The sequence below is a fragment of the Miniopterus natalensis genome, chromosome 1 (assembly GCF_054644295.1).
Source record: "Miniopterus natalensis isolate mMinNat1 chromosome 1, mMinNat1.hap1, whole genome shotgun sequence".
NCBI classification, from domain to species: Eukaryota; Metazoa; Chordata; class Mammalia; order Chiroptera; family Miniopteridae; genus Miniopterus; species Miniopterus natalensis.
In genome coordinates this window covers 91,241,639-91,266,985 of record NC_142081.1, presented here as the reverse complement: position 1 = coordinate 91,266,985, position 25,347 = coordinate 91,241,639, and the positions used below count along the sequence as shown (strand labels likewise).

The 25,347-nt window shown below is 36.3% G+C and overlaps 1 protein-coding gene across 4 annotated transcripts in view; it reads right to left on the bottom strand.

The window, feature by feature from the left end:
* Positions 1–3,569: 3,569 nt before the first annotated feature.
* CREM (cAMP responsive element modulator) overlaps positions 3,570–25,347 on the bottom strand; it is a 68,447-nt gene continuing 46,669 nt past the window's right edge. The window contains exons 7-10 of one of the 4 annotated variants that reach the window (XM_087823940.1): positions 23,541–23,729; positions 13,654–13,689; positions 8,941–9,097; positions 3,570–3,854 (exon numbers count right to left, since the gene is read on the bottom strand). In XM_087823940.1, coding sequence (XP_087680066.1) covers positions 3,710–3,854; positions 8,941–9,097; positions 13,654–13,689; positions 23,541–23,729 — 527 coding nt within the window. In that variant the 3' untranslated portion in view covers positions 3,570–3,709. Of the gene's footprint in view, positions 3,855–8,940; positions 9,098–13,653; positions 13,690–13,727; positions 13,828–17,335; positions 17,454–23,540; positions 23,730–25,347 lie in introns of those variants that run through there. The other 3 variants (XM_016197149.2, XM_087823937.1, XM_087823929.1) reach the window with 3 other exon arrangements.

Genomic DNA, 25,347 nt, shown 5'->3' with positions numbered 1-25,347 from the left:
AAATGAATGCATGGCTAGCCATGTGGCAACAGCTCTGCTTATCTCAATATGTCCAAATTGCTTAATTAATTTTTATTGTAATCTAGAAAAACACTGTGTTGGTTCCACAAGTCCTCACTACATATTTTAAAGGTGTATTTTAGGCACACAGGAAGCAGCATGTACTAGACAGAAGAAGAGAATATGAAGAAAACTGAGAAGTACGGTTGCTAATGGAACATCCTCAGTTTCAGGCAAACATGGTGCTCAAACACATTTCAATACAGAGAAGCTCATTTCCTTTATTTCCCCATTTCGAATGTTTCAACATCATGAACTACCTAGTTAAATATGACAATATGGTGTAGTCCCATGATCCAGGATCAGTAATTTCTATATTCAAAAGTCCTGATTCTAAAACTTTTAGGATGAAAAAAAACCCACAAATGCAGCTCTGGATTCTATGCAACTATGTTGTACAAGATGTAGATATCCATGCAGCTTCCACTTTACTACTTGCTCTGTTCAGCACATTTGCAGGCAGTATTCATTGGAGGCTAAGTGGAGAGTTATAAAATCATACTATTTTAGTAGCAAGAGCTTTGGTTGCAGGGATAAACTGAATGAGCAAGAATTCAGTTCCAGTGCACCTCTGAGAGCTCAGCTGAAGCCCTCGGTATAGCAAGCTGTGCCCACCTTCCTGAGCAGTGTAAGCACCCACCATCTCTGGACAGCAACTGTTGTCGGTTGCACACACACCTTTCTTCCAGAACCTGCTTTACTCGATATTGATGGCTTCACAGAGGCCTTGAGCTGTCCCAGCCCCAGAAACTCAATCTTCACTAGTAATCCAGTGCTTTCAGTTCCATTCTCCTTGCCAGTGACTGGTGATGGTGAAAATCTAGCTAGTAAGAGAGACTCAGAGGGGATGTGCTGCTGAAGATCCTCTGAGTTGTCCTTGCTTTTCAAACAGGACAAAAGGAAGGGATGCTGCCGGTCTCCTCTCTGATGCCTGAACTGTGGCAGCAATGTTAGAATCAGGGGACACAGCCTGAACATGGAACAGGATGGAAAGGCTCTGGTCGTGATGCCATTCAGTCACTACATTGAGCGACTCTAGCATTTCCTACCTCTGGACTTATTTGGTCAGTTAATAAAATTTTATTTTTATTTACTTATTTGTATTTTTTTGGTTAATCCTCACCACAGTATATTTTTTCCCATTGATTTTTAGAGAGTGGAAGGGAAGGGGGAAGGGGGGAGAGAGAGAGAAAGAGAGAGAGAGAAACTTTGCTGTGTCACATCGATTGATTGCCTCTGGCATGCACCCAGGCCAGGACCAGGGACCGAACCTGCAACCCTTTGGTGCATGGGCTGAGGCTCTAACCACTGAGCAACACCGGCCAGGGCTAAAATTTTATTTTTTAAAGCATTGGGTAAAGGAGGGGACATCTATTTCTGGCCCCAAGAAATCAGGTGCAATCCTCCTCCTCTGAAACAACTATTTTATAGTGAAGCGCACACACTCTTTTTTACACCAAACTAATTCTTACATATTAACTTGACCTCCCCCCTCTCCTAAATTCAAGTACCTTGGAGTAGAAGGTGTGCTCTGGATGCTGTCTGGAGGATCCTCCTCCCCAGCACTATCAAGTCAAGGTCCGGTTCAAAACCTGCCTCCCATAGGAATATGAAATCCCTGCCTACACTTTCTGTGATTCTGACACATAACACTTACTGCCTCTAACTTTCTACATCTTGTGTGCTGATTACTGAGTCTAACTGAACGAATGACTGACTGACTGACCAAGTACAAAGCACCATTTTCCCTCATCTGAAACTTGGGGGTTTCCTTTCCTCTTTACTTCCTTGTCTTCTTTCTTCATCTTCTCTGTAGAAGACAGAAATTCAGATAAAAGAAATTCAGAGCCCAGACTCTGAAGGAAGAATAAGTATTTCTTAAAAAAGTCCAAACTGGTCTGCCATGCCTTCTGGGAGCTACAAATAAGTGACAGAATTACGACAGGAGGGGAATAGCAGTTAGATGCTATATAAATGGCCTCCTGTTGCGGTGCCTCCCTATATGCACTGACTAGTTCTGCTGAAACTAGGGGTAGGGTGGCAGCATCCTTAACAAGTCAGAAGTTATAGTAGAAAATATAGCAGAGTCTAGCACAGAGGAGACCTTCAACAAAGGTCTCATGAGTGAATGAAAGACGACATAGCATCATATGGTCAGGGCTTTGGGCTTATACCTTGAAGTTTTTTATTGTAAACATAGAATGAAATGTGGATACCAGCAATAATACTGGTGTCTCAATGGAATGAACTTCATCTAAATGTGCTGACATAAAAATACTAGATTTAATGTAGGCTTCAAGCTGTTTTGAAATGAAAAATAAAATCTTGAGTTGTTTTTACTTTAAAACTCCTATAGTTGTTACCTATAACTCAAAATAGAGGGCTCTCAGCAGATTTGCAGACCATGTGCAGAAGGGCCGACTCCATCACACAGCTGAACCTCTGATAGTTGCTCTGGGACCATCCTTCTGATGAGATGACAGAAAGAGCATTTGCAGAAATCAGACCCAGTGTGGAAATCAGCTCACACACCTTGAAGGTATGCAAATACAGTTCTAACTCTAACTTCTAACCCATTTCAGGTATTAACAATTTGTTGTAACTATTACACAATAGAGTAAAACTGTAGGAAATGTTCAGATAGTTAAATGACCACCGAACACTACAAGTGTAACCAACATGGTTCTATTAAAAACATTCTCCAACTATGGCATTCAAGGACAGCAACACAGTATTTTCTTTACAAAGAAACTAATATAAAAATCTGCAAATGCCATAAATTCATTTATAGGCTATTATTTTCATAAAGGCATATCATTAGATTCTTTCAATTCTTTCCTGAGGTATTTTTTGCGGTTTATTTTATTGTACTGCTGGATGCATTACCTTTGATCATCCTTTCCTAAAATAATTTTTAAAAGACCTGCAGAAAATTTTATTGCATAGGACACTATTCAGGACACAGAGATTGGGGACTGCAAATATGTGGCATTGTAACAAGTCTTACAAATATTGCATTTTAAGAATTTGTTAAATACAATTTTTTACAGTTTGTCTCTTTTAAAAAATTGAAGTTACAGCTAAGTTAACTACGTACAATGAAGCATTTTAGGAATGTTAGAAATTAGAGAATATGATGAATGATACAAAGGAAAAAGCCATAATTCTTGCCGGCTACATATTGTATTGCCTTCAAAAGCAACTGTACATGTTGTAATCAGTTCATAGTTAAATATTTCTACTAATCTGTTTTAGGAGAGCAAATGTCTTTCAAGGTTTCAAGTTCCTCTATAAGCTTCTTGTTCTGAACTTCCAGTACTGCAACTCGACTCTCCAGACATTTTACATATTCTTTCTTTCGACGTCGACATTCTTTAGCAGCTTCCCTGAAAAAAGTACAAGCAAAAGGGCAAACAAAACAATTTTTGCATGCTATTGAAAAACAGACTGAAGCAAGCTTGATATATGTGACATGGTCGTACTCCAAATCTTGGAACAACATTCCCAATTCAATTTCAAACACTAAGCCAAACGGGATTCTTAAGGGTCACAAATGTCCCTTCCATATGTCCACATGGCAATTAGTAGAATTGCTGTATCTCCTGCCTTGATTAGAGTTCATAGCAAACAAGGTCCAAGTCAAAGAGAGTTACTCTGCTTTATGGCAATAAAGATCTTTAAGGGCCTTGAGTTCCTCAATGAGAGTCTTGTTTTGGTTTTCAAGCACAGCCACACGATTTTCAAGACATTTCACATATTCTTTCTTCTTCCTGCGACACTCCCGGGCAGCTTCCCTGGAACCAACACAAGGCAAATGACTCAGGAACAACCTCCCAGCACAATCCAGAGGGGCTCAGGGAACTTTGGCACCCCAAACTCAACAGCCAATCAGTCCTAGATAAGGTCTGTACAAAGCCACACAACAAATGTACCCAAGCAAATGCCTTTTTTAAAGGTGACTCTAAGACAACAGGAACGACTTGCGAGCACAGTCCATTTGACCAGCATTCGTTGCAAATGGTGTTTTCTTAGAGCATACGTTCCATAACAGTGACAAGAATGGTTTTCAGTAACCTAAAACAATAGAACCACATTCCCAAATGGGATTTCTACAAAAACATTACAGATCCTTTCAATTATTTTAGTTATTTTTGTCCACCAAAAGCCACACATTCCATCATAATGAGTTAACTTTATTTGATAAAAAATGATTACAAAAAGTAATCCTCAGAAAACTTAAATATCAATATTGGAGATTTTAAATTCTTTAAACCTCAGTGAAACAGTAAATCAATTATGACTGCAAGAAACAATTTATTGTCTGGGAAACAACATGGATAAAAATAACAATAAATGAATCATAAATCATGCACATTTTCATAAACCAAAATGAAATGGACTCTGCTTCTGAAAATTAAAGAAGGAAAGAAGGGAGGGTACATACTAAATACTCAATAATTCAGACAATTTAAGTCCAGGAATGAGAGACCACAATTAAAACTATGGACAAGAAGCCAGTGAATGACAAAAATGCGCATCGGGGCTGTTCTCTTATCACATGCATTTACCATCCAACATACTGAACTTTAAGTACCACGCACGTGCCCACAGGAAAGGACAGACGGGCAGCAAAGTAACAAACACGATAAACAGATGAGTTACAGTCATTTTCATGCATAACCCCATCAAAAGGAACAAACCAAACACACACCAAAACAATGAACACAGCCAACATTTTCTCTCTCCTTTTGTTCAGGATGGGAGGAGGTGGAACTACATCATTTAATTTCTTCATAGGATGTATCCTGCTAAGAGTTTTACTTTGGAGTTTTCAGTTCAGAATAACTGCCTTTGGGGTATCCTTCATATCAAAAAAATTCTACATTGAAAGACAACTCAAGTATATTTTAACAGAAGTTGCGTTGAATGTCTAAACACCAGTTACTGTAATGCCAATTACCACTGCACAATTCTGAACTAGGAGTGATGCATACAACAGATTTGGCCAATTCTGTTTTATTTTTAGGATAGGTGACTCTAACCAACAACTTGCTATCTGTGTTTTCTCTGTGGGAAGCAAGAGTCAGCAGAAAAGAGGAGATCTTGAAATCCCAATGAACCTGCAGAAAAAGATCACCCCTGTTTCCTAGCCAAGAACAATGTGCTCACCCTGTGAGCCCACAAAGTTCTCAGACTTCTCAACTGGTTGACAAAAAAGGAAAAATATACAAGTGAACTGAATCTGATAAATACAGATTAAATTAATCTAAATGATTAGTTTAATCATTTAGGGAAAAGTTAAGAATAAATTCAAGCACACATAAATTTGCCAGTTTGAGAAGACAATTCAACTCTTCCACAAAGGAACTAAAATACTTTTAATGAAACCAAGGTTTCCACGATTAAATCATTATATTAAATTCTAGATCTGGAAGAAAGATAGTCATTTTACAAAACAAGTCACCATTAAATGAAAATTTAAATCTCTAACAGCAGTGTTGTGGGCTGTTTAATTTTTAAATTTTTATTTACCAAGTTGTACTATTCACTGTGAATACCCATACTGGGTATTTCATGTGTGTGCATGTGCATGCTACCAGAGTCAATGTTCCAAGCAAAAGCTTTAAATGATTGCACTAGTAGATGGCACATTCCTAAGTACTTCTCAGATAGGGAAAACACCTGTTTCTTCTATTAATAGTTAGCTCAGTTTTCAGGCCTTGGATTTGTCTGGAAATATCTTCAGCATGGAGAGAAAATACATGGTAAACAGGAAAAGCTGACAAGGCTGTAAAGAAATAAAAACTGTTGCTGGATTGGTAGAAATATAATTAAATATCCATCATAAATGCTAGCCAAAGAATAAAAAGAGAAAAATGTATAAAAGGCCTTTCACATTAATGAGTAAAACCTACATTCTTTCCATGAAGTTAAATCTGAAACTTACACTGAGGTCTTTTTGGAGTGACTAGTGTTGGTGCAGTGGACAGGCTCTGGAATAAGCCTGATTGCATATCTAGGTTCTGTTCAGTTTCCACCATGTGACATTAACCAATTTACTACATAAACTCTCTGAACCTTAGCTCCTTATCTGTAAGGTAAGGATAATAACCAGACCTACTCTCATTGAAAGTTATGTGACAGTTACAGAAGCAGTAGTTATAAAGCACTTAAAACTTGCATATGATACTTACTCAATAGATACTGAGCAACCTAATAGCCATTTATTATCTGCTATCTTTTGTCTTGTTCTGAAATTGAGATTTGGAAAGCTAAAATAGATCCTTCTCAGAATCCCTTGCAGATAGGGATTCTATTAGCTATCTCTAGTCAATGAAATGTGGGTGCAAGTTGCTGGCAGATCTTCCAGGAAGTTTTTAGAAGGGTCAGCCTCAACCAGCCCCCATTTTTAGGTCCAGTTCTCCCTTCTTCCTGACTGATGTAATGTCTGGAGGTGTGGCAGCCATGTTGTGATCACAGGAACAAATGTCACACACTGAACATGACAGAGCAGGGAGGAGGAGCCTGGATCCTTGAAGACACTGTGGAACCTTTGTTCTGGCTACACGTACCTCTGGACCAGCAGTAAAAGATCAAAATACCACCTACAAGATGATGTCTCCATTCCCTTTGGTTATTTAAGCCAAAACACAAATGCTATCCAATAATAATTAACTATTTTTTAAAACCCCCAATTTTATTATGTTTTTCCTTAGGGAGAGCTGATATGTAAATGTAGGTAGCTGTGGGGCACCTTTTATAGGAACCCACTGCCTAATATTCTATTTTATTTTGGTAGTTCTGACAAAAAATTTTAATCTAAAAATAAAGGTATAAAATGACAAAAGGGAGATAAGGAGGCTACCCTCTTAGTTCTTCCTTTTTATTTTCTTTGGGAAAATAAGACATGGATGAACAATTTTGCAGTCATCACACTTTACATTCTAAACTGAACCTCACAATGTACATTCTATGACCAGAGGGGCAATGATATTCATAGCTCTTGAGATCTCTGAAAGTGCAGTTTTAAAGTATCCATGTTCCTCTATCTGATCAAAGTTAGGGATCTTTAATAACAAGATCTCCACAAAACATTTATGATATTATGTGAGCCCTGCCCTTTCAGGCCCTTCAGAATTTCTGCACAAAATACTGACAATGCAAAATGTGAATCCAGCATGACTTATAAACCTGGAACAACTACTGATATAGACGTATGCATCTAATGATCTTATTTCTGGTAATCTATTGAGTTCCATAGGGTAAAAACTCCATCTCATGATTTGTGATAACTCATAAGCTTGGGAGCTATAGCAAATGTAAGAAGTCCTATAATACATCAAACTGTGACATTTAAAAGGCTATATTAGTAAGCTGAATATAGCTGCTTCTGCTTCACACTCAGTTACAAAGGACAGTGATGAACTCAGCAGTTGTTTCTGGATTTGAGAGGCTCTGAAGCAACAATTTCTACATTAAGTAGGTTGCTATTACCTAGTAAATTAACTACTACCACATGGTCCCGATCATAGGCAAGCACATGATTCCATCTGAAATGTTTTGTTTTCTTACAATGAGGACATTATTTAAAACCTAGAAATAACGTGACAAGACTACTGGGAAAACAGACTATTCTTATTCTGTTCATTTTGAAAATGAGATTAATTTGCACCATTCTCCACAATAAAAAGTAAATGAAGAAATGATATGCAAACTAGATTTTAAAAAGAATTTTGGAAAACAGCATTTGTATGATATACAGCCTTTCTTAAAAAATAAAGTTACAGCCCTGGCCAGTATTGCTCAGTGGTTAGAGCATCAATCAGCCTGTGCACTGAAGGGTCGCGGGTTCTGTTCCTGGTCAGGGGCATGTACCTGGGTTGCAGGTTTGATCCCGGGCCCCAACCAGGGCATGTGCAGGAGGCAACCAATGGAAGTGTCTCTCTTACATCTATGTTTCTCTCTCTTTCTCTCTCTCACTCCCCTCCCTCCCTTTCTCTCTCTCTAAAAATCATTGGGAGAGCCCGGCCAGGTGTGGCTCAGCGGTTGAGCATCGACTTAGGATCCAGGAGATCAGGGTTCGATTCCCGGTCAGGGCACATGCCCGGGTTGCGGGCTGCAGCTGATCAATGACTTTCTCATCATTGATGTTTCTATCTCTCTCTCTCCTTTCCTCCCTCTGAAATCAATAAAGATATATTTTTAAAAAAAATCATTGGGAGAAATATCCTCAGGTGAGTATTAACAACAACAACAAATAATAAAGTTACAGAGATAGGGTGCAAGAATAAGGGAGAAAAGGAGAGAGAGCAGGCTGGAAATGTATATACTATCATATTAGTAGGCATCTCTAAGTGGTGGAGCTATGAGTAATTCTTTCTGTTGTTTTGCATTTTTACTTGACTACAATTTATCAGAATAAAGATTTATTTCAGTATAATCAAGAAAAAACAAAGTTACAAAATAGATAAAATGAAACGTAAAAAACTTCAGAAAATTCTTAACTCACACAAATTTATTTTGTTCAAAAAGAAGCTAGAAAATTATACTTATCGCCTGACTCAGAAAGTAAATACCAAGTACAAAATAAAATTTTATTTGTAATAAAGTCCTCTCACATCACTAAAAATAAATTAGTGCATCCTTCAGACATTACCTTTCTAGCACATAAGGATGAACCTCCTGCTAATGAAATAGTTTCATGTTTAGGAACGCTGACTACCAGACAATCTATCATCACATGCTGAGCACAAATCCACATAAAATGCCACTTAACATTGGACTTGGGAGAAACACTTAGGAAAAGTAATTTTTTAAAAAGCCCCACAGTAACAAATTATGTCATATAAGTGGTTGCTGATTTCTAGTGAACCATCTTACCTGTTTTTCATTAGCCTCAGCTCTCGTTTGCGTGTGGCTTCTTCTGCAAGTTGCTGGGGGCTGTGCAAACTTCCTGGTGAGGCAGCCACAACTACTCCCTGTGGCAAAGCAGTAGTAGGAGCTCGGATCTGGTAAGTTGGCATGTCACCAGTGGCAGCTGCAATAAAATATTACATGCTTATATAAACAATTTAGGACTTGGTATTTTATATAAAATTGACCTGGAAATAACATACTTCTTTTTACATGTCCTAAGAGGTGATCTTGCTGATGTTTAAGATGATTATTCTGAGCATTACAGAAATCGTAGGTATCAAAGATTTTCAGCACTTGGAACAATGATATTTAGTATTTAAGGTAGAAAAATGCCCTAAAGCATTTTAGATAGCTTTTTTATCAAAGGCTAAAAGTAGAGAGGCTTTTCAACTGAGAGTTCATTGGCCCTAAAATCAGTTGTGTGCTGATAAATGTTTAAACAACCAGCTCTCTGGGAAAAAGCCCTGATCTATATGTAGCATGTCGATTTTCATGATGTAAACACTTGCACTATGCGAGTTTCAAGCTACCAGTGCGACTTCACTGAATGTAGAGCTGGGATTACACACACAGTAAGTAGCACATCACACAGATAAAATAGATGTAAATAACTGCAAGAGTACAGATAAAAATTATAAATGATAAATTCTGAGTATTTATTAATGTTTTTAAGTAACTTGTTAAATATATATTTAAATTTTTAATAGCTATTTTAACAACCAGCTCACAAAAATCCTGATAATTTAACAATCAGCTCTAGCAAATCAGTGGGAGCTGGCTCTAGCACGCCAGTGTGAAAATTTCAATTAAGCAGAACATTTCCATCCAGTTAGATTTTCCTGTACCCTATACCCTCACCTAATGTCTTTAAGTGCAAATCCTATTACCAGAAGATGACTGAAGGAAATTACTAGCTTGCTGTATTTTCATTTATAAGCAAAAAATAAAAATAAAAACAGCAAAGCTCTACTTAAAACTGGTTTCTCTGGGGAATGGCAATTTTTGTCTATCTTAGGTTTATTGGGATAATAATGTAGTCATTTAAAAAATATTTTTTCGAATTATAGTATGATCATAGTTAAATGACAGATTTAGTATTTAATATTCAAATAGAATATTAAAGTCCTCAAAGTGTCTTAATTTATATTCAAAATGTGTGTATCTACTGCAATAAACAGCTTCCTAAGGTAGATGGATTGAAATGATGAAACATTCCTACCAGCCACTGTTTCAACTTTGAGAACATGCAATCCAGAGTTCATGTGACATTCTGATGAGATATGACAAAAGATATGCTCTCTCAGAACTCAATGCAAGAAAATAGGTTTAAAAAGTTATTAAATCCTCTAAAAATTTGTCTGAACCAAATGCTAATCAAAATATGAAACACATCTCTTCCATAGTCCATCAAAATGTATTATACCCATTGAGTAAGAACTGAAATTTTATCAAAAGGGTGACAACTGCTTTTTCAAGTAAATAGATTATCACTGAAAACAACCAAGTAGATTAAAAGGTTAGTTAAAATTGATCTATGTGTTTCTTTTTGGGGTAAATGCCAGGTTTTTATTCCCCTGGGCTTAAGAATTAGGTGAAAGAATAAAACAATAAAAATATGGCTTTGGGCAAAGATCAGAGGTCTTCATAAGGTTAATAAAAATACCACTTATAAGGTTTTACTGCTTCTTCCTTCTATATATAATTTAAGAAATAATTAGTAACTGATAAATATAATAATGATCACCAACTTGAGGAAAATCTTAAAATTTAAAATTCTATATACACAGATGTCTCATTATACTTAGAAAATTTTATAACTGAAATATTTGGGGAGAATTTTCAAGTCAGTTATAAACTGTTAACTTACTAAAAATTTTAAAAATATATTTAGATCATATTGTAGCGAAGAAGATCGAAGCATAGAATAACATTTCTCTTCTCTGTTCTCTTTACCCACATCAGGGAAGAAGGTTATGGTATAATAAAGGCTGAAACAATGGAACAGCTGGAGCCTACAAAGGCTTTCTAAAATTGGAACAATAGCAGTGACGAAGGAGAAGTTTACATGTCATCATGTTGACATTTGCGGGCAGCATGAATACAGACCTTGGTCTAGGGTTGTTCTTGTCAAAGTGCTCATAAATAAGTGCAACAAAGTTATTACAAAGGTACAGAAGAGTTCATTATTCTCTCTAGTTTTGTATACATCTGCTTTTTTCTGTACTTAAAGTTAGAGCAGTATGTTTATACAATATACAAAAGTTAGTTTAAGAGTATCCATTTAAAAGAAAATGAAAAAGGGAAGGCAGGAATACTTCACAGATGAAAAAGAAAGTTCATTCATTGGTCTAAGAATCAGAAATGGTTCTAAATTTTTGCCAGTTTCCAAAAGCTGAAGCCACTTTCAAAAGACCAAATTTGGCACCGTGAAGGATAAGGGTGATTCAAAAGCAGCATTCTTAAAACATTTTGAGCAATAGTTTAGAAAAAAATACCCTAAAATGGTAAGTTGGAAAGTGTTACTGGAAAAGAGACCTGGCCCTAAACAGGTCTGCCTAGGACCAGCAGGCAGTACGTGGATTCTTGACTTCATGCAGGAAAGATTTCACAACACAAGTCCAGCTGATTGAGAGGATGTTTATTAAAGCTGGGGACAGTGAAACAAGGAGGAGCCTGGGATAGAAGAAGCCACAGGAGAGAGCTAGGCAGGGCTGCTTTAGCTCACTGGAAAGTCAGAAAAAAAGGGGGCCTTGGGGACAGGTTCAGGGGATTAGCCTAGCCGAGCTGCCACTGCCCATTGCTCCCCTACTTGCAAGTCTCCTGGGGACCCTTTGAGTTTAGGAGATGCACACCTGTGGGGGGAGGCGTGGGGGAAGGGAAAGGCACATGTGTGTGTGCTGGGTCCTTTGTCTTGAAGGTTTTCATCTCTCTTGCGGGTGGGAATCTTACGGGAGGTCTCAGGGGAGGGTTTCAGCAGCATATTCATCAGTTTTCCAGGTGTGCTCTTTCAGGGTCTTCGTGTCTACTGATTGGTCAGCGCCAGGGCAGGGGTCATTAGCCATTGCTGCTGGTCCTGGTGTTGCCCATCTGGTCTTACTGCTTTTCTGGGCTTAGAGCTGGAATACAACTGAGGCCTAGATGTTATCTCTAGGGAGGTGACCTTCTGTATCTGCTGTAAATTGCTCCACCAGTTTGTTCAGCTCTCTGTCTCAGCTTCCCTCTTCTACTTGCCAAAGAATTTTCCTAGCTTCTTACTACCCTGCTTCAACAGGATGATATATTTAAAAATATTCTCAAACGTTAGCTAACAAACTGGTTTTATCACGTTTTTTCAGAAATACTATATATTCATTTCATCGCCAACAAAAATCAGATTGTAGCGCATTGCTTCAAGCCAGAAATATGAACTAGTATAAATTAGCAGTAATTAGCATAAATTGCTGCCCAGCCAGGCGTGGCTCAGCGGTTGAACGTCTACCTAGGATCCAGGTGATTGGGGTTCGATTCCTGGTCAGGGCACATGCCCAGGTTGTGGGCTCACATCCGATCAATGACTCTCTCTCATCATTGATGTTTCTAACCCTTCCTCTCCCTCTCCCTTCCTCTCTCTGAAATCAATAAAGACATATTTTAAAAAAATAAATAAATAAATAAATAAATTGCTGATCATGGTATGCTTCTAATAGTCACTGAATAAATATCAATGGAAAAATTCCATATATTCAAATATGGTCTTATTAGTGAATACATTAAAAAGATATGGGCAAAGAGAAGCTCTTGTTTTAAGGAAATCCAAATGTCAAAAAGTTTTGTTATTGAAACAAGTTATAAAAATGTTTTATACAAAAGTTAGCTTCTATTTCCAATATTATGAATTCAGTGGTAATCTAAAGCAGATAAGATACCTAGTATCACAGTTCAAAGAACCATCCTACATCCTTTGATGGCATGTTTATATCCCTGTACTCTAATAAAGGCAATTCCTGTTCCACCTAACTACTAAAAGGGCCCAAATTATTTTTTACTCTAGAATTTCATTGTATAAATTATTTCTGAAAATAAGTGGTCATCAGTGGGGAGTTTAAATTCATAATTAAAGAAAGATAATAATAAAAAAGATACACTCATTTAATTTTATTCTAAGGCAGCAAAACTTTAGACAAGTCAAGGTACCTTTTTTACCTTGGCATCCCTAGGATCCAGCACAGTACCTGACATATAATGGGTGATTGGTGAGTTTACTTGAGCACTATGAAGTAAATGTTGAACTTCCCAGGGTTTTGCACAAGCCCACTGTCATTTGGAATGTTTCAAATAAGCAGTCTTATTATAATTATAGGTAAGTCTTTAACACTAAGACATGGAAAGTCTTAAAAGATTTATTCAAACTGGCCTTTCTTGATAAAAGGCACTATTTCCTAAGTCTTCCCTTAGATACTAGTCATCTAACCCGGCATTTCAGAAGCAGAGGAGTTCTACGTATAGTGTTTCCAACTATCTAACTCCTGGCATGAAAAAAATGTGTTAGGTTTGGTATCAAATATTTCATGGGAAAAGAAAATTCCTAGAACTCTCAATTCTGGTCATTAACTTCATACCTCTCTGTGCTTTAAACACAGTACAGCAGAAAAAGCATGGGATTTGGAGTCTGGGTTCTAGTGCAGCTCTGCCACTTACCAGCCATGTGACTTGGGGCAAGTTCAGTTTCCTCATCTGTAAAATGGGGATACATTATCTCATTTAATACTCACAATAAACCCTGTAATGTATGTCAAAGTGTCTAGCACAGTGCCTGGCACATGGTAGGCATTCAGCAAATGTTAGTTCCCTTCCTCTTCCCTTCCTTAAGTTCTGAAAGACAATGTTCCAAATTATGCTTATACTGCATATTAATGAAAAGGCAAATAACATCCATAAATATATTTTCCCCTCGAGTTTCCCTTCTAACAAACTCAGGTAATAGAATGATTGGCATGTATGGCTCTTATTCCTTATTTTGTTTAAAAACATGCCTATTAAAAACTTTTCAAATTTATACTATATTTTATTATAACCATTTAGAGAATAAACTATTAAAAGATAATATTACAAAATATCCCTTTAAATGTATATAATCATTTAAAATAGAACTGTGAAAGTGAAGAATCACAAAAAAAATCAAATGATATCTCATCACACTGGTAATAAAAAAACTGAAAAACCCCACAAGTCAAGGAGATGTTTGTTTCTTCCTAACAACGAAAGAAATAAGAAACCCAGCCAAATGCCCATCCTGATAAGTTCCAAAGTGAAACAGTTTATCAACACCCCCAAACAGTGATTTTACTTATTTACTTATTTATTTATTGAGATCTCCATAGTACTGAGCACATTAACTGAACAAAACAATTTTTATACATGGAGCTCCTACCTTCGTATGTCATTTCACTATGTGTCACTAATTCCAAATACACCTAAGTAATAAGCAACAGAGGTAACTTAGAAGTCATACTCAGAGGCAGGGCGCTCCAGAAAACTACTGACATCTTCACTTTTCTGTTTTGGTTCTCTCCCTCCCTACTACCACACTAGTTCTCCTAATGCCCAAATCAGGCTTGTCTTTGCCTGGTGTCTTACACTGTCAAAAAGTTTCCCTCCTCCATTGCTCCATGTTTTCCAGAATTAAATCCCACATAGACATGACTGTTTATGCGCTGGACATTTCAAATTTGTTACAACACAGACCACATAAAATTAAGTAGTGAAATAATTTTTACTTTAAGTTACACATGAGTTGTGCATTAAGAGAAAATCTTACAAGTAAAAAACGTTATTTAAAAATGAGAAATTATAAGTATTGAAATTTAAAGTTCTATATAATAACAAGCATACTGTCCTAGGAGAATAATAAATACTCCAGAAAAAAATCCATTTTGACTACTAAAATGATGCTAACTTCATTTTGTATGTTTTATAAGCAGTGTGTAGTATGTTACTGTAACTCATCTAACATTAGCATTAGTTTATCAATGTCAGGTGAATTTTGAGGAGCAACATTACACGGTGTGAACAGAACCAGGTAAAGAGTCTGAAGAGCCAAACTGGTTCACCGCTTGCTAGATGTATAAGCTTGGAAGAGTCATTTACCCACTCTAATCTGTGTTGTTATATGCAAAATGAACGTAATAATATCTGTACATCAGGGCGAATGCATGGAAAGTGCTTTTCCTTGCAGGTATTTAAATATGGTTTCCTCAGTGAAGTCTACTCTGATCCTTCAACCTATATTACCTGTGGGTCTCTCATGATCTGACAGTTTCTTTGATAGTTCTTACCACATTTATATTTCTCTTTATTTGCAACATTTTTATTTTAAAGTTTACATAAATGCAAAGTATTATTTTATTAGGTAGTATGTTTATATAGGCAAAGAAAACTGGGAAAAGTGAAACAACTATCTCACATTACCTTTCATTAAACATTTTTCAAACAGTGGGAAAACAACATAATGGCAATTTCATAAAGATTTGGAATTTTATTGAAACTTAAAGTAGATAAGTGACTCCTATATTTTTACTTCCAATATGATTATAACTTGCTTTGCTACCAACTTCAAGAAGCTATTAGACCTGATTAAAATCATTCTTTTATGTGAAAATATCCAAACAAAAACCTTTTCCTTTCACAAAGGTGAAATGCATCCTTATTCTCATGCATCAAATATTAACTAAGATACTATTTTTTGAATCTGAATAAGTTGGAATATTTGTTTTTTAATAATTCAGATGTCCAGGCTGAATACAACTTATTAGAGTTTTTTAGACCCAGAGACTAAAAGATAGAGTTAGATTCTTAACAATCAGCTTATAAATAAGGCCCAAACTATTTCTAATAAAAACATAAATTATATCCAACAGAATAATATAATTCTGTAAACTATAAATATTCCCTTTTCACATTCAATTCCATGATCCTATAAGTAAATGCTCCTAAAAACTTTTCCAGGCCAGTCATTATGGTTAGGAGCCTGATTTTGGTCTAGCTCAGTTTTTCAAAATGTAAGATGTAGACCATTGGTGAGTCATAAAATCAATTTCATGGGTCAAGTATATCATTTTTAAAAAAGAAGTAGGAAAGTATGAATACATTACATATACTAAGGATAAGCATTACTTTTGAAGTAGATTTTATATAAATGTAGGGTACACACACAAGTCTATATGGCATCATGATGTAAATGTGGGTCATGGTAAAAAAGTTTGCAAGCCAATAATCTATATCAATCCACCTCAAAAAAAAAAAAAAAAAAAAAAAGTAACAAAAAAAGAAAGAGGAAATATCCATTCCATTTTCAAATAGCATTTCAAACAGAATTGATTCTGTCAGAATTGACCAGATTTCCAAAGGCACAATGAGGTCTAGTGAAAAAGTCTGACATTTTAAAGTTTCAGCATTTAGAAAATTTTGAATTGGAAAGGGTAAGTCATGAATAAGCATTATGGGTAATGTTCATTTATTTACAAGCAATGGTTAAAAATGTATGCAAATTTTTACCTCAAATGTTCATCTGTAAATATATTCTGAGTCTTTTCAAATCATTTTATTTTTTGTTATGATTCTCTGTCATGCTTAGAGAAGTCAAATGGAAATTGAATTGAAATTAAAGGCTTAGTTAAGAAAAATATAAACAAACTAATCATTTTTAGAAAATAAATATATGCACAAAATGCCTTTTGGTTCTAAGAATCATGTGACATGCAGTATTTGAGATTAAGTACATCTATATCTTATAAAAAAATTTGCCATTTAAGAGCTTCGGCAATCTAGCATCTCTAAAACTACATTTCTTTGAGAAAAACAATAGCTCAAGATAATTTTAAAAACAATTTAATACAGGTGTCACTTGCTCAAGACAATGGAATGTTCCTATTTAGAAAGAGGAGCTGAGACTCACTAACTCTGATGAGGTAAATTGTGAGCAAGCTGTTTACAGCTATCCATTCTTCATGAATTCAAATGCAAATCAGTACTGGGTTAGAAATAAGATACCACTTGATAAACAAAATTGCAACCACATAAGTAAGGGACATAAGCGACTAAACCAGAAGCATTACCTGTAGTAACTAAGAACACCAAGCCACAGAAAGAATTACGGGGAACAGGTTTAAATAATGCGGTTGGAGGGCGATTTTCAGACATGCACTTCCCTGACTGTGCTCTAGAGGGCTCCGTGAGTCTCAGATCCCGCAGAGCGAAGGGGTGAGGGCTCCTGGGCCCTGAGCCCGTCTTCCCGCACCTGTGGGCCTCGGAGTGGCGCAGGGCTCCGGGGATCTGCCCACACACGGGAGGGTGGGGCCGGCTTTCTAAAGCAGATACTTACCTGCAGAGAAACGCTAAAGTGAGGCTTACAAGTCAAGCTACTCAGTCCAAGAGCGATCTCGGGGACCGGCAACTCGGGAGCTAGTTAACAGCCTCACGCTGTCTGCAGTGCTCTGCTCCACGGAGAGGAGAGGAACTGACTCAGTCACAGCGGGGGGCGGGGGGCTGACGTCAATGTGCAGCCCGCTTGTAGTTTAACTTTTCCACTTCCCTGAGGAACCACGATTCCAGGAAATGCAATGACGTCAGCCCTTTGAACTCCATTAGGGAGGAACAGACCATTTTAGACACCCGAGCAAAGAAACAAGTAGGCACACAACATCCCAACATGCTGGTCTGCTTTGGAGCTGTATTTGTACACAGCCACGAAATCGGAAGCTTATTTTTTTTTACAACTTGAACAGTATATATGTTTAACTTGTAGCTGCACTGGATATGCAACAGGCTGCAGATGAAGTAACAGCTTATTTTAGAAGAGCAGAAAGGGAGAGAGAGAACTGCCTTGATCAAGTAATATAATACCGAGCAAAGAACCAATTACACTAAGATGCCTTAAAGCATACTGAATAGATAAGAAATTCCTCAGCTATTAGTAAAGTAATACTTTTGAAATACTCAGAGGCCCGTAAATAATTTTTCAAAACTTTCGAAATAATTTTACAGAATTTAAATCTTTCTCTGAAGTTCTTACCGGTTTCATCTCCAGTTACAGCCATGATGGGTTTCTGCATACAGAACTGCCCTATTCCTCCTCTCACAGGTCAACACAGTGTTCCAGCCAGCAAGCCTGTGCAGTTATAAGTGGCAGTATTGACATCACAATGACATCACTAGCCTATCACTGCCATCAATCTGCTTTGTCACAGACAAGCTCACTGAAACCAAAGCCCTATAAAAACCCTGTAATAAACCATCAAATGCTCTTGTTTCTCATTTTTACATAAAAATCTGCTCTGGCAAAAAAAAAAAAGTCTCATTAGCATTAAAAGTTACCTGTTTGTTTCTTATGAGGCTACTTCTTTATTATTATTCTGTCCAAGGTTTCTAGGTAAACAAAGGGGGCACAAGCCCTATAGATTTTTGATAACTTGGAGGATAAAAAACTCAGAGATTTAATAAGTAAACAAGTGACAATCAGCAGAGAGATGCTGTGAAATACACAGAAATGTATTTCGCACATACTTTTAGATTCTCCAAGAAAGAAATGCCTAGCCACCTTTGTTTACTTGTAACACATTTCTATCTGCTACGCCAGAAAATCCAGCTGTTCCCAGGGTGACAGAGAATTTGCTAATTTCATTTGAAAGGAGTAGATACTGAAATTTTTAAAATTCAAATATAGCAAGTGTTATATAATAGTCTTCCATAAATAGATTGAACCATATGAACTTGCTCATATTTGACCTTTTTGGCCCACAAAAACAGAAATTACATGTGACTCAATCTAATACATTATTTTAATAAATTAAAATCCCTTGAAAATAATTTTGTGACTTTTAAAAATTCATAAATAAATCATAGTTACCATTCATAAATTTAAAAAATATGTCCAATTTTATTCACTTAATTAAGGTTTGGCACATGAAGAGCTGGATCACTGTAAATTTAACAAGTCCAACATTAGACACAAAATTGGAACCTGTTCAACAGTACAGCACCACAGCCTAGGGAAAAAATGATTTGTATCTCTACAGCACAAAAGTAAGTGACATGTCATTGAGAACTTTTACCTTCATCAGTGGGTTGTACAAAGCCCAGTCCCTTGTACGATTAAAATTCAAACCAACCTGAAGCCCACTACAGTTTTGCCTTATTCAATGAAGCACCTTCTAGTAAAAGCAGGGACTTTACACTCAGATGCTTAGGAGGAGAAACATCAGGAAGGACCAGCGTTTCCAGTAATTCTCCAGAACACATTAACTGAAGACATCCTGCTAATATGTAAGAAAGTCTGGGGAGCACCTTAGACATCAACCCCGTCAGAGGCTCTGTAAAGGACTCTGTCATCACAGCCACACGTAAGGGTTTGGATCCAAGAATACTAGTCGGTTTTATTTCAAATTGCAGAAAGCTCAGATTATTCTCAACATTTCTTTAAACTGGTACTTAGGTGCTCAATAAATATTAGTATAAAAAAACAGGTCAAGGAAGGAAAGGAAAGAGGGATGTTGGTTGCTTAGTTGACTACTATTAGTAAAGTTTTAATAAATTCCCTGGACCTGATAAACTCAGTTAATCGCACACAGAACTAATAACATTTTCACTAGAGAAAGAGTATTCCATTTTCATTCAGTAAATGGCTACTGAATATTTATCATATGCCAGGGACCATGCTGGAGACTAAGAATCCCTGTCCAAACAGAAGTTACCATCTAGGCAGGACCCCAAGAGTCACAATTCAGTAATATATACCCTGAGAAGGTGCAGTGGGAACTGCAAGAGGTGAACTAAGCCAGATGTCGAGGTCAGGGAAGGCTTCCTGGAGAAATGCTATCCAAGATGAAACATGAACAATGTCTCAGGGCAAAAGCCTATGTGTGAAGGCCTAGAGAGGAGAGAGGGCACAGCATACGACATGAAATGAAAAAAATCCAGCCATAAGAGGGAGAAGTTGAGAGAGAGGGAGCAAGGCCTAGATCAAGCAGAGATTTGGGACATGTTAAAGATTTTGACTGTCTAACAAGTAATAGACATTTGTTGGAGGGTTTTTGCAGGAGGCTTACATGATTAGAAATGAATTTTAGAAATACTACTCTGAACTGCAGAATCAAGAGTATAATGGAGAAAAAGAAATGTTGGAAGCAGATACTTTTGTTTTTAAGAAATATTAGCTCCCAGAATCATTAGAAGGGATGAAGAAAGAGCCTAGCTGAACTTTCAGGAACAATTCCCCCAAAAAATGGGCCAAGAAGGGATATGCTGCCCCTGGCATGATTAGGAAAATCAGTATGCTGCTCCATAGTTACAAGCTTCATGCCAGATACCTGGCAGACCAAAGTCTGCTGCAGGAATCCAGGTCAGAGTGGACAGCAGCTGGAATCGGGATTATGACAGTGGAGGTGGAGAGGAGTGAAGGGATGTGTGATTTAGCAGGAGGAAGAATGAATGGAGAAGGCAAGGGAGAGTAAGGCATGATACCCAGGTTTCTGGATTGAAGCAACAGGTCAGGCAGAATCCATTACTGAAATAGAGTAAACAAAAGGAGAGTTGGGGTGGGGAAGTGGATGTGGAGTTTTGGATTTAAGAAGTCGGAGATGTGTGAGGGATATCTAAGTAGCCAGTTGAAGTCAAGGGCATAGTCACAGTGAACTAAAGCCATGAACAGGGATGAGTTCATCTAGGGACAGTACCCAAGTCAGATGGAAGGTGGCCCAGGATGCAATCCCAAGAAACACTACTAACACTTAGGAGATGGGCAGAGGAAGATTGGACCAATAAAGGAGACTGAAAGAGAGCCAGGAAAGACAAGAAAAAATGGTAAGAATGCAGTATCAAGGAAGTGAAGGAAGCAGAGGTCAACAGTGTTAAATGTTGCTGAGGGACCAATCAAGATAACAACTGAGATCTCAAAAAGAAATTGCCCTGACCTTTCAATGGGATAGAGAGTAAGACAAGAATTCTCACTGACCTGCTCAGTTTAACACAGAACTAGAATTCTTGGCCAAAATTATATTCAAAAAGAAGAAAAGGAAAGGAAAAGAGAGGCAAGGCAAGGAGAAAACAAGAAGAATAAAGATCGGAAGGGAAGAAACAAAACATCTTATTTGTATTTGATATAAATATTCACATAGTATCACAGGTGGATTCACAAAGGTCAGCATATTATTAGAAGTAATTAGAGTTTCAAAGGTTAACAGGCAAGATAATTTTTTAAAAAAATCATTAATATTTATCTATAATTTTCAACAATTAGAAAATGTAATAGAAAGGAATCATTCAAAATAGCAACAAAAACCTGGGGATGTTAGTACAGCATGGCAACTATAGTCAATAATACTGTGTTGTATATTTCAAAGTTGCTAAAAAGTAGATCTTAAAAGTTCTCATCACAAGAAAAACAAATTTGTAACTATGTGTGGGGATAGGTGTTAATTAGACCTATTGTGGTGACTTATACAAATGTCAAATCATTATATTGTACACCTGAAACTAATATCATGTGATGTCAATTATATCTCAATAAAAAAAGAAAGACTTAAGTTCTCCCTAAATTAATCTATAAATGAAATGCAATATCATCATTGGTTTTATATTATTATTATTTAGAAACTCAAACTTATTCCAAATGCATATGGACGAATAATGGTTCACAAAAGCTAAATCAGCTTTAAAAAGACAGAAAAAGAGGAACTTGTTCTGTGAGATAACAAACCAGCATAATACTGGCATATAGAAAGAGACCAACAGTACAGAAGAGAGTTCTGAAACAGAGCCAAGTGTACCTGAGAACCTACTATATAATTAAGACTGTCCCATAAATTAATGGGGAAAGGACAAGCCATCAGTAGGGGAAAAATAGAGAAAAAATAAAAATAGATCCCTGCCTAATACTATATACAGAGGTGAATCTCAAGTGAATTAAGGACCCAAATGGGAAAGGTAAAACTATGAAGCTGATAGAATTTATGTAGAAAAATATGTTGGTGACTTATGGAAGAAAAAGAGTTCTTAAATAAACCCCAAAAGCACAAAACTTGTGTATTATCTATGCAAAACAACTTAAAAACTCTCATTGTTAAAGTATCAAGTTTGTGGTGGATTTTCTATACTTAATAAATTAGAAGAAATGATTATTCTTTATGATTATTCATTTAGATATAGAGGGTTCACGAGGCAAATATACAGTTCCTGAGTGGTTTGCCTATGATTTTTCGACTTTACGATGGTGAGAAAGTGACACACATTCAATAGAAACTGTACTTGGAATTTTGAATTTAGATCTTTTCCAGGGCTAACGATATCAGTTCCAATCCTCTCTCCTGATGCCAGGCAGGTGCAATGAGCGGCACCTTGCCTGATCACATGGGTCAACAGCCCATATTCTACAGTATTTACTGGGTGACATGATTGTGCCCAGCTGTGTCTAATATGCCCAACTGAGCACATTTAATAAGATAGGCTCAGCTAAGCTATGATGTTCAGTAGGATAGGTGTATTAAGTGCATTTTCAACTTACTATATTTTCAATTTACGATGGGCATATCAGGAAGTAATCCCACCGTAAACCAAGGAGCATCTGGACTGGGTGGCTTTAATATACATTTAAAAGAAAACATTAGAGTATTGAGTAAGAACTATGAATTTTTTTATACTCCAGAATTGCTATCACTTCAGTTCTTCAAACACTTCTATTACAGTCCACATTAACCTCCAAAATACCTAGGAGTAAAGTTAATTAATAAGAGATTTATCAATTATAACCTGCTTTCTCTCAGCGCCTCCCCCAAACTTGGAAGACTTTTAAACTAAAGGAACTAATATTACCTCCTTAAAATCAATGCTATATCATAAATCCTCAGCAAATGGTCCAGGAGGAATAGAATTAAATTAAAAACACAGGATTTGAAAGTTGTAATAAACACATTATAGTTATTATAAGCACGACCGAATGAAATGAAATAATATATAACTCAAATTTAACTGAAATCTTAGGTTCCCCTAAAAAACTTAGGGCTACAATCCAACTGCTTTATTTCACTCCTATCAGTTCCCATAAGAGATAGATTGGGTACCTCAGAATTCAACTATACTAAAAACGGTCTAAAGAAAAAAAAATCGGCAATTGTTTTGAAATGAGATATCTACAAGTTAAGACTTGAGCATAACAGCTGGAGAAAGACCCAAATTCAGTGCATCATGGGACTGGATACTTAAATTTTCATAGACTAGGTAATAAACATATATTAGGTACAACATTTATAACTCTCAAATGAAAGATACTTTAAAGAAGTCACTCATGTTTTCAACTCCCTTTTTTCATCATGCTACTTTGAATTCAATTTTCCTGTAGAGCCAGTAAAACCTGCTAAATATAAAAATCATATAATTTATTTAACTTGTTTAATGTACTAAAATATTTCTTCTTCAAGCCATTAAGTGCCCCCCATCTACCACCTGTATATTTCAGAAAACTATAAAGTCACCACTAAATGGTGTGATATAGTAATCCATAGGTATTCTAAAGATATTAGATTAATAAAGTATACCTTGAACAACCACCTGGCTGCCTGGGACAAAGAACTGCTGTGTGCCATCAGCTGATTGTGCTGCATACTGTACAATTGCAGCACCAGGTGGAGGAGCTCCTGAATTTGTCATTGTTAATGCCTGTAGTCCCTGAACACCATCAGATCCTGGGTTAGAAATCTGGATTGTTCCACCTTGGGCTATAGCAACTTAACAGAAAAAGAAAAGAAATATTAGAGAATTTCAAGCTTCATTTTTAATAATCTCATATTGGAAGAATATACTCTGGGTCTATGTATTACCAATGCTTCTCATTCTCAATTTACTCTTATTGCTTTATGTTGAATTGATAAGGAGGTCCTCTTTCACAGGACAATATTCTGAAAAGGCTCATAAACACTTGAAAATATCTTATATTCAGAACTGTTTGAAATACATACAGCTCATGGAGCTTTTTTCCTTCCTCGCTTACATACAACTAAATTATTTAAGAGGAAACAGGGAGAAAGTCCAGCTTCTTGATTTTCTCCATCCTTTCAGATATTTTTAGATATAACAACATTCTTCTAACATTTAAGAAATGGTCAGTGAAATTCCATTGAGCATCATAAATACAATGAATTTGTACCTTCATTCAGCTAACTACTTTTCTAATTTATCATCAAAAGAAAATAGCTTTTCACGGAACATAAATTTTGGTTTTTAAAGCTCAAGTCTACAAAACTGTAGCCTTTACCATTTTGACTATGTCAGGGGAATCCTGAAATATAAATGTTAAGTTAGAATGGACCTTAAAAGGTAACTGTATTGAAACAATTTGTTTTACAATATTTACCTCTATACCAAGTGTCCTTGAATAACTAACTCAGCTGATGGCAACAACTATGAGGAGGATTTCCTCTAAATACTGGGTCTTGCCAGTCATGTTTAAACATTAACATATTAACTAAAAGTTTCAAAAGAATAATTGATCAAGTGAAATGTTTTTAAATTTCACTTAATAGACAAATAAATCTAAATATCTGAGAGTTTGTTATACTTGAACATAAAGATTATGACTACGTTTTAGTTTAAACACTAGAGATTACATGGAATCAAAGGCTATCTTTTTTTTTAAAATCACATATAAACTAGCTAACTAGATTTTTTTACAATGAAGATAAAAATAGTACATCATCAGAATAACACAACACCAATAAACCCATGTAAATGCCTTACAGGAATGTTACAGTAGTATCTAAAACATACTATGAACATTTCCAAGTCATTCCCTCACATTGTAACAGCATCTAAGCAAAGGACCACCTAGGTGATGAAGTAATCCTATAAACTGTCAGAACTATTGGAAAGAGTAATGATAAATCTTTAATTCTTTGTCCTAAGACTCTAGGGCCTAACAACAACAACAAAAAAATGGGTTAACATTTTTTTAAGAGTTTAACATAGATACATTCTCTGTGTTTTAGTTCACTGAAAGGTCACTATTAGAATAGGATGGACAGAAACTGAAGAATCCGTTATAAAATGTCAGTAGAGCTGAGGTTGAGAAACTGAGGTAACATCACTTTATCTGGCTCATATAGAGCATTATATTCTGCACACATTTTAAAAACAAGATTTCACCATTACGCTCCAAAGATTTTAAGAGTCTCAAGATTCACCCCTTACAATAAGAGCCTGGGAGAGATCTAACCCTATCTACCTTTTTTAAAAAGTACAGTATGAAAAGGAAGATAATGGCTGGACATGAATAAATTTTATGTTATCATACATTTGAATGTGTATTTTCAGTTGATAATTCATTTGATGTCATAGAAATAGTGCTTT